A 17,324-nucleotide genomic window follows, 5' to 3' on the forward strand; every position below is an offset into this window, starting at 1 on the left:
TGTTAAGCCCCTTCTGAAAAAGCGCAATCTTGATAATACCACTATAGACCAATATCTCATCTTTCATAGGAATTGTTATTAAAAAATGTAGTTTTCAATCAGCTGAACGTTTTAATACTGCTAGATCTTAGTGCTGTGTTTGACACATGCTTCTAGAGAGACTGGAGAACTGGGTCTGGCTTTCTGGGATGGTACCCAAATACTCAAATAACACTAGGGGTCAAACAACTAAAAATGAGGTCTTGGGGGTGATTCTGGAGACAGATTTTAGTTTCAGCAGTCAGAAAAGCAGTAACTCAATCGGCATACTATCTTCTCAAAAACATTGCAAGAATTAGATGTTTTGTTTCCAGCCAAGACTTGTAGAGACCTTTATCACCAGCAGGGTGGATTATTGTAATCGACTTCTCAACAGTCTTCCCAAGAAGTCCATTAGACAGCTGCAGCTCATCCAGAGAGCTGCTGCCACGATTCTGACTAGAACCAGAAAATCTGAGTATATCCTCGGGTCCTTACACTGACTTCCAGTTACATTTACGATAGCTGGAACCAGCTTCCAGAAGAGATCAGATGCACTAAAACATTAGCCACTTTTAAATCCAGACTAAAAACTCATCTGTTTGGCTGTGCTACGTCCAAACTAACTGCACTGTTATCTATTTGTATTTCATTAGCTGTTTTTAAATGAATTTAAAATCATTTCTGTGATTTTTGTGCTATATAACTAAACTTGCCTTGCCTAAACTAAAAGTAATCCTAAAAAGCAGTCACATTACAATTGCATAGTCTAAAAAATTAGCATCTAACCACAGCTGTCTTTACATAAGATTTAAATAATTTGTAAATCTACCCATCTTTTTATACCTTTAGGTATACACTAGCATATATATATATATATATATATATATATATATATATATATATATATATATATATATATCTGTAATCAGTTACAGAAAAAATAAAACTAATAAAATTAGTTACTTACGAAAATGTATATAAACCCAATTTTTTTCTAAGCAGGGCATTGTTAAATGCCAGTGTTTTTTGTTATGCTTTTAAATCTGTATTGAAACAAAAATTCATTCTCAAAGTAAAAGGAGGTGTTTTTTGGTGGATGTGCTTTCAATTCAATTGCTGTACTCAGTTCAAGCGATGAAGGTACTTGAGAAGTCTGACAGTAATCAGTGTTGAGATTGACGCCCCCTGCTTTAAACGTTTGAAAATGATTAACGGTTGAAAACATTAGAAATCAGTAGCATTAATAAAGTGACTGAAAGTTACAATACTTCATAATCTGTAACCGAATACATTTCCAAAGTAACCTTTCCAACAGTGTGTGTGTGTGTGTATATATATATATGCATACACAAAGTGTATATATAGCAATAGTTTTATATTTCTTCTACATTTTTATTGTTTTATTTGGCAAGTTGTCATTAACAAGGTTTCATGTTAAGTCCTTTCCATCACTGAAGCTGTTACCGTCACCTTTTCCCCAATTTCATACTTTTGCTTTAAACCAAGGTTTAGTAATGCTGCGATTCACCTTGTAGCTGGTTAGTTTGTTTAAGAACAGTGAAAACAACGGGGGTCGAATACGTTTCAAATACTTGCACTCTTTACCATTTGCCACCACTTCAACTGGAAATATAGCAATACAGGAAAGAAATCTAGTTTGTCAAAATAGTCTTTAATATAGTGAAATATATTTATACTTTATGTTATTTAGATTTTTCCTGCAGGTTTTTAGTTTATAAAGTGCGATGAGTGTAATTTGCTGTTGAAAACAACGTCTCTCGACCGGTTACGTCGCTGCATTTTAAAACACAGAGAGCAGATAGCAGTCTGGCCACATCGCCTTCAGCAGAAAACACGGAGTTCGTCGCTGTATAAAATATTTAGACTGGGACTGCCACTCACCTAGGATGGCTTTTGTGTCATGACAAAAGAGCCTGCAAGGGGGACCACTGACATGTTTAAATATATACACTTTCATAAAAAGGGCAAAAATTGAGCATGAAAGCACCAAAGCCTGCTTGTCCTTGAAATTCAAGAGGCACTGTATCCCATTAATGGCCCCTTGTTTCCAGACAGGCCTGCTCATTAGTAATTGAACTCAGCCTGCATTCTCCCTACCTCAGCAAAAATGCACACAGCAAGAGCCCTTGTCTCCTGAGATACTGAAGTGTGTTAAATTCTTGTGCTACACTTCAGTAAGGCGCAATTGATCACGTTACATTATAATGCAAAAAGAAGCACTGTAATTTCATTACAATATCACTGACATTAGAACAGCCATTAACTAGAAATGGAATGCAGAGAATCCCGTTTGGATCTACAATTAAAAAAAAAAAAAAAAAATTACTTTATACCCAACATATTTATGACATATCATTCTTTAATATAATTTAAAGGCAGCGGTCAAAGCATTTTGTACAACTTCGGTGCAAAACAAATTTGGACTTGGAAAAACACTAACAAAAGTCATCTAGTTGCGTCACCTCGTGCAACTACAGAAAGCAAAAAAGTTACTGTATTGCAACATATACAAATTAAATAATATACACGGTCCATGCGTTTATGCACAGCCTCTATAGCTAAATTCATGAATGTGTAAATGGGAGAGAATGTAAGCGTGTGTGTGTGTGTGTGTGTAGAGTGTGGCTCAAGCCATCAGTGCGTCACAGTCCAGGTTTGGAGATGATATCCAACTTTCATGAACGACAGCTGTTCCCTCAGCCTGATTTGAAGAGCAGAATGGCCACTTGACCCAAGTAAAAGTAGATGAAGTGCTTAGTCTCATGCGTCACATAACTGCCAAAGTTCCGTCCCACGATACAATGCCATGTCGGATTATACTTCTTATCGAACTCCTGTTGAAAAGCAAGAACAGAAACGCATTCGTTTACTAAGAGCAACAGTATTCTAGAAGGACTGGGCTAAAACAACAGTGTACAGTACCACATTAATGCATTTACATACTTTATCACGCGCATATTGCAAATGCATTAAAATAATAATACACACTTCATTAAAAAGTAATGTTATATAATGCATTAATTTCAAAGTATTGAAGTGTACTACAGGTTTTTTTTTTCATTTCACCTCAAAGAAAACTATTTGAAATCAAGCAATAATTAAAGGAATAAGATCACCTAAAAAAAACACTTGCTCAAATTTCTCTACATCTAAAATGTAGGCTCTCGATGTAACAGATTTGGAGGATTATAATATTGCATCACTTGCTCATTAAATGGATCCTATGCAGTAAATGGGTGCCATCAGAACTGCTAAAAACTTTACAATTCACAAAGAAATCCTCACGAAGCTGCATCTTTCTAAGAAACAAATGCATCATTAATGTGTAACACTTTCAACCATCACTTCTGTCCAATATACAAGTCCGTAATCAATAACATCGCTTCCTCGAGTGGAAAAAACATTGCTCTGTTGTCCTCTCACCTGAAAATCCACCTACATATTTATGGTGCGTTAACGGTGCTGTGTATTTTTCTCCCCTGACTTCTTACCGGAGAAAATTAACTTTAGCCAGAATTTAATGATATTTTTTATCAGCCGTTTAGAATCTCATCCCGATGGCACCCATTCACCGCAGAAGATCCATCGGTGAGAAAGTAACGTAATGCTAAATTTCTTCAAATCTGTTCCGACGAGAAAACAAACTCATCTCCATCTTGGATAGCCTGAGGGCGAATACATTTTCAGCAAAGTTTCCTTTTTAGGTAAACCATTCACGGTGTTCTAGAGAATCCTTTTTAGAATAAAGCAGGAAATTATGTTTTGAAGTCTATGAAGGTGTCAATCATAAATATTCTGTGGATGGTTGACCTTTTTGATATACGCAGCAATGTCCTTCTCGATGTTGTACTTCTCCATGGCCTGTGTGGCACAATCCACTGCATCCTGCTGCATGTCCTCAGACATATCAGCGTTCTTTATTACTGCCTTCCTGTCGGTCATGATGGCTGTGAATACGATGAAAGAGAAAAGGCAAAAGAGACTCAGACGATCGTCTGGTATACAGTCATAAGAACAATGAAGACCCTTGATCACGACGCGAGGGTTAAAGCTTTCTTGTTTAACAACGGCAATATAAAATCAGGTTGTGACCGGGAAAGGATTGTGAACAGATCCTGATTTTAAAATGAGAAACGTAAGGTTTTCCTTTAAAAATGAAAAAAATTAAAACCTCAGGAGCTTAAATCACATTCAAAAAGTTGGAAATCACGGGCTATCGCTTATAAATAAAGAGAAAAATACGGCCCGGCTCACTAGAACCGATTTGTCAGTCCTTTTAACGGCAAATTCGGATGTAAATGGTCTGCTCTGGGACCTGTCTGAGTTTACGGAGTCATCTACCTTTTCCAATCAGCTTATTAAGGAACTAGCGCATCTACTAAAAAGGAAACGTGCAGTCATGATTTGACAAAAAGGAGGCCACCTCAATCAGCTCCCTCTGCAAAAGCCTCCCAGTGTTGGGCCCAGGAGAGGGAGAAGGTTGATGAAATCCATTCAGTGAGGAGGATGTGTGAGAAAGCGCAGAAATCAGATCTTTATCCAGCTCGATTTACTGACATGAAACGCGACAGAGAGGTCATCTACATCAGAGACGGTTCATATCGTTTACATTCAGTAAACTGACGTTTAGAATTAGAGATTGGTCGATATCGTTTGGTATGACTCATAACTATAGGCTAAAGCCAAAATGTGTCATTTTCTCGCTATCTTCGATTAGTATGCAGGCAACACTAAAACCACTTGTAGTTTAAATTTCCCTGAACGGTTTATCTAGTAGAACATGTCAGCACTGCAAAATTGGCTCAACTAATTTCATAAGTATGAAGTGGGAAGATTTGCTCGACTGGCCAATAGCACACAGGTTAAGAAATTAATCAAGTAACCGAATCACTGAGTACTGCTTTTTTGGGGAAAAAAAAAAAAACAAAAAAAAAAAAAAAAAACACTAATACACATACATATATATATATATATATATATATATATATATATATATATATATATATATATATATATATATATATATATATATATATATATATACACACACACACACACACACACACACACACACACACAGATATATTAAATATATAATTTTTAAAAATTCAATTCAATTAAATGTGTACAATAATTATTTTTAATCAGTCTTTTTTTGCTCCTGCCCCTGCTTAGTATGCAAATAAAACTAAAAGCCATATGTAGATTAATTTTCCTGAAAAATGTAAATAACGTGGCACTGTCAAAACAAAATTATCTCAACCAGTCACTTAAGTTTAGGGTGGGACTATTTGACTAGCCAGTGGCACATGGTGGTCCATTTAAAAATAAAATGGTCCCTTTAAATATCAAGTAAACTAAATAAATACAGTTGTAGTTTAAATTAATAATTTAAATAAATTATGTATTAAAATCTGTATGACAATAATTGTTGCCATTATATTTTAGACAACCACGTGTTTTCAAAATAAAATGTGCAACTTAGCAGTTCTGGAAACCGAAGCAGAAAAGCGTGAATATCTGCAATAATGCCGGCCAAACCGATTATCGGACTGTTTAAATGAAAATGTAAAAGAGCAGAAAGTCCCAAGCAGTTGCATAAGTAACAAGCAGCAAGAGTTAAGAATTAAATTTCATTGGGCAGAATGAAAGTGAGAGTAAATTATGCTGCAAAGCACAATTAATAATTCACACAGCACAGGTGTCTGCCTTTGATAAGGTCACGGAGAGGGAAATCACACAAAGCTGATATAACTATTTGTTGCAAGCTGTGGCAATTTTTTACAAGGCAAATAGAAGCACTTTCACCCAAGTGCTGCCATGTCAACAAAATACGGTCTTTGGCTGGACTCTGGTGTCTAAAGATGAGTCCATTAAAGCCATACGGTGCTGATGTCCTCAGCATCTGCTCTCAACGCTGTATGGTGATTGGCAGAATTACGTAACATTTTTCTCCAGACGCCGAGCAGTTCTAACTTTCATTTCACGCCACCGCCCTAATTAATTTATACAAAAACAATTTACCCAGCGTATTTCTTCTCAAAACGTCTTTAAATCCAACAGTAATAATTATTTAAAGGCGAATGCCTAATAGAATTGCTGCAAAGTAGAGGCAGAGGCGAGCGCTGCGTCCATGATGCTTCATTTGAATACAGCACTAATTACTAAACTTCCCAAATGCATAAATGTTTAAATGCATCATTTTCCTAACGAGCGACATGGTCAACACTTCAGAGGCATGCATAGTAAATAAATGCACATAGCTCACCCTCTTTTGATGCTTTTACTCTGGAATACTGTTTAACGCAGGCTTTTTTGAGCCGCCGTGTTCACGCTTGACTTCACTAACCACTATTTCAGTCGTAACTCTACCCATGCGGCTGCGCTCGTAACTCATATCCAACTTCGCGTCACGAAACCCGTGGAGACCCGCCCACCACACTGCACCGGCCCTCTGATTGGCTCACGTGGAAGCTCTCCCCGCATGTTGCGAGCGTTTTCCACTAGCTTCTCACTGCCCGCATTTTATTTCATCCCACAATGCACCAGGCCCGTCTGGACTCAGAATCCCACATCCTCAGGCCAAAGGTATTGATTCCTGTGAGGTATTATCCGCTTTGTTTACCACAATGTATGGCAGTTCAGGTTTACGTGTGACATATCGTTTACTAAACATTATGTCCACTGCTTTGAAATATCGCTTACGTTTGGACCAACCATATTTTCATAACTTGTTTCATCTTTCAACATACTAACCTACAGCTATATACAAAGAGAATGTGTTGCATTGTAATGACCTCAAAATCTTCCATATATGAATGTTTACTGCATCAGAGTGCAAGTTAAATAGTTCTTAAAAAAAATAAAGCAAACAATATTTTCATTGAACATTCAATCTTTATTTAAAGAAGGGTGAAAGAGAGAAAAAACACACTACAACCTAGAAATATAAAGTAGCTAATTGTGGGGGGAAAGAAACACCACTGCCAACACAGCAAATGCCAACAAATGTTATTTGAAAAGTAATTTTTTGCAACCCTAAATAAACTACAACATCCCCCTGAAAATGTGCCTATTATCCCACCCTCCCACGAATTCCCCCCTATTTACCACGCTCCTCATGCCGATTCCATCCAAAGCAACTGATCCAGCCTTCTGGTTCCTTGCTCTGCTTCTTTTTATACCAAAAAACAAATCTCGCAAAAATAAAAGAAGCACCTGGATCCCTTCTGCGCGCATCAATGGGGCTCCACGGAAAAAGAAAAAAAAAATTAATTTGGTTCTAGAGAAGCCAATTACGACGTCAAGTATCCTTTAATTGTGGTTTGGTGGGGGGGATGCGGGGCTGGGGTTGGGATCCTCTCCTATGGTTCCCGTTCCCGGTAAATTGATCCCGCTCCATGTATGTATCCATCCTTATCCTAATCCTAATCCTGCTCCTGATCCTGAACTGATCCAATGATCCGGCTCCAAGGATCGGGACACAGTGAGCCCCTCCTCCAATCCAAACCTTTGAATACCAGCAAAATCAAAAAGAGGGAGGTAACAAGTTAGAATCACAGCTAAATGAAGAGCTTCTATTATTGAAAGCTTCTATAAATTGATCATAGGAGCGGTATTTTTTTTCTTTATTTCTTTTTTTCTGTGTAAATGACAAAAAGGATACCAGACTATGATACGCTCTCGAAGAGGTTTAGAGCACCACCTAAACACATTAAATTGTGCTTATTCATTGGAAAAACAAGCAAATCTACCTAGAAAAAACAAAACAAAACAGAGACACTTCTCTTGACAAATACACAATTTACATGAGAACAACTGCACATGGCAAGCCTTAATCATGTCTAATGATAAATCTACATGAGTTCAATAGTGGCCTAATCCCAGCACATTTTAGACAACAGGCAAAAATGTTTTGTATTTAAAAACGAAACACCCAAAAAAAAAAAACAAAAAACAATGCTGTCTTAATGTACGCACAAGCATTGCAACATCCAGACAGTACACATGCATGCTTAGCAGCAATGACCAGTGAGAAAAGGTAAATTAAACAGGGAAGGGGACTGTTGTGAAGGGAGGAAGAATGGCAAAGCAAAACTAAAGTGTTACTGAACTAAGAAAATCCAGAGTACTGGAAGTCTGTAGAAAAACATCTGCCTTTTTTTTTTTTTTTTTTTTTTTTGAAGGTAACTAAAGCCGCTTGCCGTCATACCATTGCCTCCTTAAATGAAATGCCTGCTCCTCCTCCTCCAAATATCCTAATATGAATGAACTGTGCTTCAAAATCCTTTATTCCAAAGCTTTCTTTAATCCTGCTCTTCTGTTGTCTATAGAAAGACATGAAAAGGTAAAAGTAGAACAGTTTTCCAACGAAAAAATAATCCCACCCCAGAAAAAGCCAGTAATGAAGCATCGTTAACAAAATAAAACAGTAGCAAATTAATTAGTCACACATACATCTATTTAAAGCATTTCAACATGTCCCTTGTGTCAAATATAGTACAAGGGATGAGTATGAAGATCCAGTTAAAATGGGAATGCAAGACAAAGACACAACAGGGTCATGGGATAGGACAAAAAAAAAAGAAATAAAAAAATTGACAGGGAAGAAAAGAGAGAAAGAAGAACATCTACTTAGCTACACATAGCTGTCATTAGCAGAATGACAGTCAAATAATAAAAAAAAAACAACAACTAACAAACCAAAGATGAGAGAAAGCAAACTGGGGAAAGTGGAGAGACAAAACAAGTCAAAAGAGCAATGAAGTACAACAGTGGGTCCAATAGAGGGCGACACAGGGTGTATATGATTGTGGCCAGCCAGCTAGCTGGGATGTGGATGTTTAGGTGCGGGAACGGGAGCGGCTGTGGCGGGGCGAGTAACGCGGTGATCCTCGGCTGCGGCGTGGAGAGTAGCTGCGACTGCGGCTGTTGCTCCGGCTGCGACTCCTGCTGCGGCTGCGAGAGCGCGAGCGCCCGTAACTCGGGCTGCGCGGGCCATCCACCTTTACACGAATGTATGCCGTCTCCCCCTGAGGAACACATAACGGGACACTTTCTAACAAAGAACCACAAGATCTCAGGTTACTCCTAATTCATGACTCACTTGGCAAATCTAAAACAGATTTAAATGTAATTTTTTTTTTTTTTAAGTTTTAGCACTACACCAAATTCACCCTTTCCAGATGTGGCCCACTGACAAAATCACTTACATTCAAAAGAGCCATTCCATGGATCCTCCTAGTCCATGTGGCTCCATCATGGGTCTCTGACATCAAGCTTACCTTGATATTCCCAAATCCTTAAGCTATGCCCTGTCCTGTCCAATGGCGGTCTACGTTTACAAACTCACACCTACCTCATGTGACCGGAACTTAGTGTTATCCAGCTTTCGAACGGCGTAGGTCATGTCTTCTTTGCGCACAAACTCCACAACGCCGGTGCCGTCTCGGAAAACGTCAGCATAACATACATCACCTGCTTCACGCATGTGATCCTTAAGGTCCTGCCAGCTGCCACTAGGAGGAAGTCCTGGACAGAAAAAAAACATAACATCAGCTCTTAATGAAAAGCACATCATTACTCCAACAAGTGACTATTTCAAGAAAGCATTAAGACAGAAATCCTGGTTTTGCATAGCCAGGTTAATAGCTCCTTATAATATTGCACCATTTAAAGATAGAAAATGCACGTGTAGTAGTTTATGCAATTAAACGTATATTTAACATTATATTTACTAAAATAATTTGACATTTGAATTTAATACATTTAAAATAAACAGACTTATGCTTTCCTGATTCAGAAAATCAATTCTGTTAAAACTGAATGACAGAGGATCACAGAAAACAACAAAATTTAAGAGAAATGTAAACGTACATTTCTAAAACCCAAATACAACAAGTGAAAATATGCACAAAAAATTTATTAAAATATAAAGCAGGCTGTCCTCCAATTTAACGCAATCAAAAGTTCACATCCACACACTTATGTGTGAAAGGACCCTACGTTATGTGACAGAGACGCGGGACACTTTGGCTGTCCACTCACCTGACACTATGACCCTGTACTCTGAACGTCTGGATGGAGGGCCATATCTGCCTCTGGGAGCTCCAACTCCACCACCTCCACCTCTTCCACCTCCCCTGCCACTCCTTGGGAACTCCACTCGAAGACGATAGCCATCATAGTCATAGCCATCTCGTCCATACACAGCATCCTCTGCATCTCTGCAGACATAGAAAATAATCAGTGGTGCACGACAATATAATCCTCGTGGCTCACAGGCAAGACGGTTTGCGCATGCGCAGAGTTTAATACTTTAAATCTAAACATGGTCCAACCGACAATGGCGCTAACAAAAGTAGAGCATTTCATTAAATATACTTTTAAGAATATTAGATTAGCTGATTAAATACGTTTCATAATCTTCCCTACTTCCTTGTTATCCTGACCTAGCTGACGGATTTGCGCGCCTCATATAAACACTTTTATTTGCGTATGAAATACGTATTCATATCTTGTTGTGAGTTAAGACAGGGGACATCGTTTTGTTGTGTATGCAACTTCAGGCTAGGCTTGGTTTGTTAAGTTTGCGTGTTTACCTCGGGTCCTCGAACTCAACGAATGCAAACGGCGGACCTCCTCTTCTGTTTTTAAGGTCGATATCACGAATGGCTCCGTATTTATAAAACACGTCCTCTACGTCCTTGGTGCGAATATCTGGGGGTAAGTTGCCTACGTAAATCCGACAGTCGTTGTTTCCTGCAGGCCCTCGAATTACACCGCCAGACATTTTCTACCAGAAGTTACGCAAACGACGTCGAGGATTTGTAACGATTCGTCAGTTGACAGAAAATAAATCCGTTAGCAATGCTGTATCTATATACGTGCACGAACCAATGTTAATGGTTGTTTTCAAAACCTTTGAAAAACAAAACGATCCCTCCCAATATGGCGCCGTCCCTTTCTCCCTCGACACACGTTCGCGACTGCGCGGAGGGGCGACGCTACGCGGAAGGATACGTGCTTGGCAGTGCTGCGGCAGCTTTCGTGAATTAAATTTAAACTGTTATTTTATTTTGATGATAATATATTTTTAAACCTCTGTGTCTTCCTATGTTAGTCGGCTGAATGGGAGGGACTTTGCAGCCTCAGTTACACACTTATTCTAAAATAGTCTATCTGTAAGATTAAAGAAGGGTCATTGAGACCGTCATAGTGCCCAACATCTTTTTTCCCTTTCACACTAATTCAAAACAGCGATAAAATGATGATAACGTGTAACATGTCTGTTTCAATATGCCATTAATCATTTGGTGTAATTTTAATTAATCTAATATGTAGTATCTACCTATATAGTATCTAAATACACATATAGTTTACCGAGCTATTTCGCATGATATACATTCTGTGTGAATGGTGGAAATACAGCATGAAAAACACATTAATGTAGTCTCTGACAGTTTTGGTTTGTAGTTAAATTGTAAAAACGAACCGTTAAGGCCAAGTCGTTTATGAATATCAGGTTTTTCATATTAAACGTTCATACAACTGAATACATTTTTTTTTGTTCATACAAACCCATTTTAAACTTAACACAAAAGGAATCAACAGAAAAACTCAGATAAATTGTTGTAATATGTCAATAAACAAGAATGTTTTTTTTAAATATACATTTTTAATCTCACATATTATTTTTGTTGAATGATAAAGTATGAACCCCTTGAAAAACAAATGTGATTACTAATTCCTTACACATCTAAATAAAACAGATCATGACTTGAAACAAGACTGGTTAATGTGGACAAAGGCAAAATTTCACACTGCGCTTTTATTCACAGTGTAGAATCAATCATTTCAATCATTCATGGTTCAGTACAGCTGCCTTTGTAAAGTTGAGCATATAAATGCAGATTTTGTGACAGACTACAGGTCTAATAAATAAAATGTAAAATGTACACCACATTATTTTTAAAGAATCGGTGTGTTTTTTAACACGCTACACAAGTGCAGCCATTAGCGTGTATGCGTCAAACAAGCCGTGGTTTCTCAGTCATTTTTGGCTTGTTTAGCCGCTCGCCTTTGCTTAGCTTCACTCACAATTTTCAGTAGCGAGAGCACAATAGGTACACACATGGGCAGGAAAAGAGGAATGTAGATGGCGAATTTCTGATCGTCTGGAAAATAAAGAAGATGCAAAAGAGAGGGGTCGAAAAAGGCCCTCTCCGAAGCCAAAATGGCCTCCCTGCTGTACTGAAGTGCAAAGGCCAGGTTCCCAGCCTCCAGCTCGGCGACAGCAGACTGTAGCGACATCACCGCACTGGAAACCTGTGCGAGACATAATAGCAAAATTGAGTTTATTACAATTCCTACTGCTCAGAACGAAATTGTTTTGTGATGTGATGAACCCCGAACACGTGGACCTCCCACCTGCTGTGCGATGTTGTCATTGATGACGATGTTTCCAATCTGGTCGAGGAGCTGAGCCAGCGAGGTGATGGTGGTGCTGGCGGTGGCGATGTTTTCCACACTGCGGCTCCACAGGAGTCGGTCCAGCTCCCAATCCGCCAGCCCGGCGCTGCCTGGACTCTGCAGCGCAAAGCTTGTGGGAGGATGAGTGTGCTGCACTCCCAGCATGAGCCTAGAAACAATAAGATAACGAAAGTGAAATGAAACGCTTTCATCTGGGCAAACCAGGTGTTTTTAACGTACATTTTCGAAAGTACTAACCGTAACTGCGCCAAAAACACACCCATGACTTTATCCATGTTAATACTGATATCTACAGGACGTTCGGCTTCAGGACCGTACATGTCATTCACGTTGTACACCTGGGTGATGACAAATGAAAGGCATATTCACGTTATTTCATATAATTAGCAATATTTAAAGGTGACATATAATGATGAAATCTGGTCAAATCTGATGAGCACAGAACACTTAGCCTTAGAGGAGACAAGAGAGCAGCGTATTTATTAATTTCTTTACTGTATATTACACTGCTGCCACACAGATCTAATATAAAAATGCAATTTCTGTCCCAGCTGTTCACCTTCTCAGACACAACCAACAGTTTGAGTGTAATTACAACATTTGTTTAGTAATGTTAGTCACATGCTACATGACAGACCCTTTCTGTGCAAAATGCAAAAAAACCTGTATATATGACCTTATATGGCCTTAGTAGACAGACCTTAATAATCAGAATCAAACAGTATCTGAGGAACAAGCTGTAAAGGCACAGCCCTGTTCTGGAAAAGGGGGCGGAGAACAGCAGCTCATTTGCATTTTAAGAGACATGCTGAAAAACAGCGCTTCCAATCAAAATAGGCATATTCCAAATTATGTAATAAACGATCTGTGGGGTATCTGAAGCTGAAACGTCACAGACACATTCTGAAGACACCTGAGACTTACTGTAAAAATGGGCATATTTTATGTCTTTTATTTTAAGTATGGAAGCCCTGAACTGAAACAAGATAAAAGAAGCAATCCGAGCCATTAATTGATTATGTTTTTAGGTAAACTTAGCCACTGAGAAAACAATTTTTTAAGTGAAAATATCTGGACAGTACCATAATGCCGCACCAACGGGGGCTGTGAAAGGCGTTAGAGGGCACCTCCCTTTTGCTGTGGTCTCTGATGAAAAGAGGAGAGTGGTGGGCATCTGGCACATACAGCAGGAAGTTCAAAACAGGGTTAGAGGAAGCTGCATTGGAACCTGTGTGAAAAAGAACACCGGCACGTGTAGATCTGCATGAGAATAGAAACCACTGATTAAAAGCAAATCACTTCAGTTATAGCTCAATTCTCACCTAGTCTGGCCTCAACAGGGTTGATTACATGTGACAGGCTGTCTGCGCTGAGCGTATAGGCTGACACACCGCTGTCAAATCTAGGGTTCACGCCCAGAACGGCGTAATACAGAATCTGAAAAGAACGGACACACAAGTTATCGAAGAACTCAATCTAGAAAAAAAATAGTTATCATGCGCTGTTCATTTCTGAACGAAACACCTACTTTACTACATCCAATCAATTCAGAGTAGATCATTTTATTTGACAGTTGAAGTCAAACCCCAAAAATCTGGCATTGGTGAGCAACTTCATATTTAATGTGAAATGTGTGAACAAAAACAAACAAAAAAACAAACAACAACAACAACAACAATAATAATATTCTATATATATATAAATAATCAATAGAACTAATATTTTAAACTATGAAACTTCTGACTCTAAATGCTGCCTGGATGAGTTTTGAAGTTGTAAAATATATTCTTGCACCACTTAATGTTTCCTCATTTCTCTCATGTAAAAAAAAAATCCAATAGCTGTGCAAAATTAAGATGTTATTGAATAAACAGGACAGCAAATTCTCTACGGGTTGACATTTGATACCATTGCAAAAGTCACATTTGTTGGAGACCACACAGACTACTTTTTCTTAGGTACCTGAGAGTCCACTGAGAAGTTGGCTATAGGGGCAAGTTTGTTCAATAAAGGCTGAATGTAGCTTTGAACGGCGCCTTCAATATCCCAGTGAAGTCTGTGTGACTTTGGGTCTGGGTTGAGCAGACTGAATGTGATCTCGTAGCCTAAGAGAAGTCGAAATTAGAACGAGATATTGAAATGAGTATGCTATTGACAAAATAAGCCAGAATGAGGGACGCTACTCACCAGGACTAGATTTGATGGCCCTCATGCTATCTGCCATACTCTCCTTAGTCACTTTGGTCAAACGAACACGGTCGCTCAGAGCAGCTACTATATCTTGGTGACTGAAGGACATGGTGCTTACCACCTGCTCCACCTCGATGTTCAGATTTGATAGGACTTCCTTTAGACTCCAAGAAGTTTCAAATGGAGGGGAACGTAGCAGCGCAGTGCGACGTTGCCCCACGTACACCTTCACATCCTGAAAGTAAACAGCCAGAATGAGAATAATGAGCTTTAGATGTGATTTCAGCATGTTAAAAAAAACCCACAAATGCTCTCAACCTTACCTTTAGCAGGAGGGCGGAGGACTCGGGGATCACATACACAACCACAGACCCTCAGGAACTCTCAGAGAGCATGTGTAGGGATAGATCTGCCTCTGTGGAAGAAGACCTAAACAGCTCAGGGATAAAAACTCTATAGTACAAACACAGCTAAATTTATTCATGTTTAAATATCTAAACAAATATTATTAATATTTACTATAATGGTACTTGTTTATTTCATCTATATTTCAGTAAATAGATTCAGTGCTTACACTAAAATTCATCTAAATGTTCACAATTTCACAACAACAACCATTAACATACTGTACATATATGGTTTTTGGGTTTTAAGAAACCACAATAGCAAATAAGTTCTAACTATTTAGTTCTTTTAGGAGTCTCTTTAAGTTTTAAGGGTTCCTCTTAATGCAAATGATAATAAAAAATATTGGTAACACTTACTATAAGGTTCCATTTGAAACATTAGTTTAACGTTAATGTATTAACTGACATGAACAATACATTTATCACAGTATTTACCTTTGTTCATGAAATAAAATCAATCATTGATAGTTCATGTTAGCTCACAGCGCATTAAATGTTAACAAAGACAAGCTGTAATTTTAATAACGAATTCGGAAATTAATTTCTATAAACTATAGGATTAATAAATGCTGTAGAAATATTGTCCATTCTTGGTTCATGTTACCTAATGTTAACTAATGAACCTTTCTGTAAATTGTTACCAGAATATTTAATATGTAAATGAGTGCAATTGGTCTTCTGTCAGTGTGAATTACTGCATTTACAACATTTTATATAATCTAATATTTACAGTATTTTGTACATTCAGTATAGTCAATATACACTAATTAAAATTAGGCATAACTGAATTTGTTATTAATAAATAATTAAATCATTTCTTTTGTAACAATAAATCCAATTAACCTGCAGCAGTGGGCTGATTCAAGGCGTCTTCCTCCATTACAGTGGCAGTGCGGTATCTTGTTTCATATTTATACCGCAAACCCGTTTTAGCTGTTGAGGAAAAGACAGCAATGCGTTTTTGATATCAAAAACTCTGTTCTATAAAACAATTGTTTTATGATAAAGGTTCCAATTAGTTTCAGAAGCTAAACTTACCATCAACTTGATGCTCCTTTTCAGTGACATGACTAAGTGGAAACTTTTTCTGCTGTTCTGGGGTCAGTGTTCCTCGAGAGAAGACCACCTCGACATCAACACTTAGCTGAAGCTGTCAAACACGATAATGCGTCATTGCTGCGCTAAACGATTCACAAACACGATTCGGTCTCGAGGAAGGACGAAGTGCGCGTTACCTGGAGTGAGTCGAGTTCGCTGATGTCGGAGAAAGGGAGCCAGGCGCGGTAGGTCTCCGTGGTCTTCCACCAGAGTGGGATGCCCACCACAATGACCACAGCAGCAATGGCAAGGGCAGCATATCGACCGCGCTGCTTTTCTGTTATGACCAAAATGAAATAGCAGGAAATGATACTAAATAGGAATTACGTATTCTTCGAAACTGTAGAAACACACAATCCATTATTCATTGAGCGACCCAACCCTGACTCACAACATGCTTAAAATAACCAAATTAGCGACACGCTGGTATTTGGCTTTAACGTTATGTAAGTTTAAATGAACATTTGTGGAAAAAAACGTACATGAACACTGTGTAATATTGAGTGGAAAACGAAGAAATCGTTTTTGAATTAATGCACGGGACTCACCAAGCTGCAGCGCTGCCATTGCTGTGTGAAATGACTACCGCATAACCCGCTATTGGATAATTCCATCCAATCAGACGACAGAGGGCACAGAGACCTCCAATCAGAGTTAAAGGGGGCGGGATTCGTGTCATTCGCACTTCCTCAACCTCTTAAAGATCCTGCGTCCTCATATGAGGAAAAAACATTTTAGCGAATTTTTAGTCTGGGTGTCCTATATGTATGCATGTATGTATGTATAATATATATATATATATATATATATATATATATATATATATACACATATACACATACATATATATATACATATACATACATATATATACATATACATATATATATATATATATATATATATATACACACACACACACACACACACACACACACACACACACATACACAAACACGTACGCACATACATATAACTCTCTAACATTCTTTATAATTACCCATTTATTTCTATGTAAACATGCTTAATTCAACAAATTGTTCAGGGTCTGTTGAGGAAAGCAACACCTGAGGCATAATAATGACAAACAGAATC

At 38.2% G+C, this 17,324-nt stretch overlaps 3 protein-coding genes across 4 annotated transcripts; all 3 read right to left on the reverse strand.

Moving 5' to 3' along the window:
* Nucleotides 1-2,383: 2,383 nt before the first annotated feature.
* Nucleotides 2,384-6,467, reverse strand: dynll2b (dynein, light chain, LC8-type 2b). Its single transcript, XM_043220891.1, has 3 exons — nucleotides 6,311-6,467; nucleotides 3,853-3,989; nucleotides 2,384-2,876 (listed from the first exon to the last, which is right to left on the reverse strand). The coding sequence occupies exons 2-3, from the start codon at nucleotides 3,982-3,984 to the stop codon at nucleotides 2,739-2,741; spliced, it is 270 nt and encodes an 89-aa protein (XP_043076826.1). The 5' UTR covers nucleotides 3,985-3,989; nucleotides 6,311-6,467; the 3' UTR covers nucleotides 2,384-2,738.
* Nucleotides 6,468-6,919: 452 nt separating this feature from the next.
* srsf1b (serine and arginine rich splicing factor 1b) lies at nucleotides 6,920-11,043 on the reverse strand. Of its 2 annotated transcripts, XR_006247436.1 has the most exons (5): nucleotides 10,644-11,043; nucleotides 10,090-10,268; nucleotides 9,401-9,573; nucleotides 8,255-9,074; nucleotides 6,920-7,552 (listed from the first exon to the last, which is right to left on the reverse strand). XR_006247436.1 is itself a non-coding variant. In XM_043220890.1 (4 exons), the coding sequence occupies exons 1-4, from the start codon at nucleotides 10,832-10,834 to the stop codon at nucleotides 8,886-8,888; spliced, it is 732 nt and encodes a 243-aa protein (XP_043076825.1). In that variant the 5' UTR covers nucleotides 10,835-11,043; the 3' UTR covers nucleotides 6,920-8,885. The 2 variants fall into 2 exon arrangements, 1 of the variants encoding a protein (XP_043076825.1); XM_043220890.1 differs by having other exon boundaries at nucleotides 6,920-9,074.
* Nucleotides 11,044-11,538: 495 nt separating this feature from the next.
* On the reverse strand, nucleotides 11,539-16,838 carry pigs (phosphatidylinositol glycan anchor biosynthesis, class S). Its single transcript, XM_043220889.1, has 12 exons — nucleotides 16,778-16,838; nucleotides 16,367-16,506; nucleotides 16,170-16,281; nucleotides 15,975-16,064; nucleotides 15,048-15,139; nucleotides 14,722-14,959; nucleotides 14,497-14,639; nucleotides 13,857-13,971; nucleotides 13,617-13,762; nucleotides 12,772-12,872; nucleotides 12,472-12,682; nucleotides 11,539-12,369 (listed from the first exon to the last, which is right to left on the reverse strand). The coding sequence occupies exons 6-12, from the start codon at nucleotides 14,831-14,833 to the stop codon at nucleotides 12,091-12,093; spliced, it is 1,107 nt and encodes a 368-aa protein (XP_043076824.1). The 5' UTR covers nucleotides 14,834-14,959; nucleotides 15,048-15,139; nucleotides 15,975-16,064; nucleotides 16,170-16,281; nucleotides 16,367-16,506; nucleotides 16,778-16,838; the 3' UTR covers nucleotides 11,539-12,090.
* Between the last annotated feature and the right edge of the window lie 486 nt (nucleotides 16,839-17,324).

Source organism: Puntigrus tetrazona, chromosome 21 (genome assembly GCF_018831695.1).
Source record: "Puntigrus tetrazona isolate hp1 chromosome 21, ASM1883169v1, whole genome shotgun sequence".
In the NCBI taxonomy this organism is placed as follows: Eukaryota; Metazoa; Chordata; class Actinopteri; order Cypriniformes; family Cyprinidae; genus Puntigrus; species Puntigrus tetrazona.

Bases quoted from the DNA above. Each gene is read 5' to 3' on its own strand.
- dynll2b (XM_043220891.1), bottom strand. From the start codon at position 3,984: ATGACCGACAGGAAGGCAGTAATAAAGAACGCTGATATGTCTGAGGAC. The intron at 2,877-3,852 runs GTCAACCATCCA...GCTTTTCAACAG, and splicing joins TTGCTGCGTATATCAAAAAG to GAGTTCGATAAGAAGTATAA.
- srsf1b (XM_043220890.1), bottom strand. From the start codon at position 10,834: ATGTCTGGCGGTGTAATTCGAGGGCCTGCAGGAAACAACGACTGTCGG. The intron at 10,269-10,643 runs GTAAACACGCAA...CTATGTCTGCAG, and splicing joins GTTGAGTTCGAGGACCCGAG to AGATGCAGAGGATGCTGTGT. The intron at 9,075-9,400 runs GTAGGTGTGAGT...TGTGTTCCTCAG, and splicing joins CTAAGTTCCGGTCACATGAG to GGGGAGACGGCATACATTCG.
- pigs (XM_043220889.1), bottom strand. From the start codon at position 14,833: ATGTCCTTCAGTCACCAAGATATAGTAGCTGCTCTGAGCGACCGTGTT. The intron at 12,683-12,771 runs GTTAGTACTTTC...TATTGTTTCTAG, and splicing joins GTGTTTTTGGCGCAGTTACG to GCTCATGCTGGGAGTGCAGC. The intron at 12,370-12,471 runs GTGGGAGGTCCA...TGTCTCGCACAG, and splicing joins ATGACAACATCGCACAGCAG to GTTTCCAGTGCGGTGATGTC.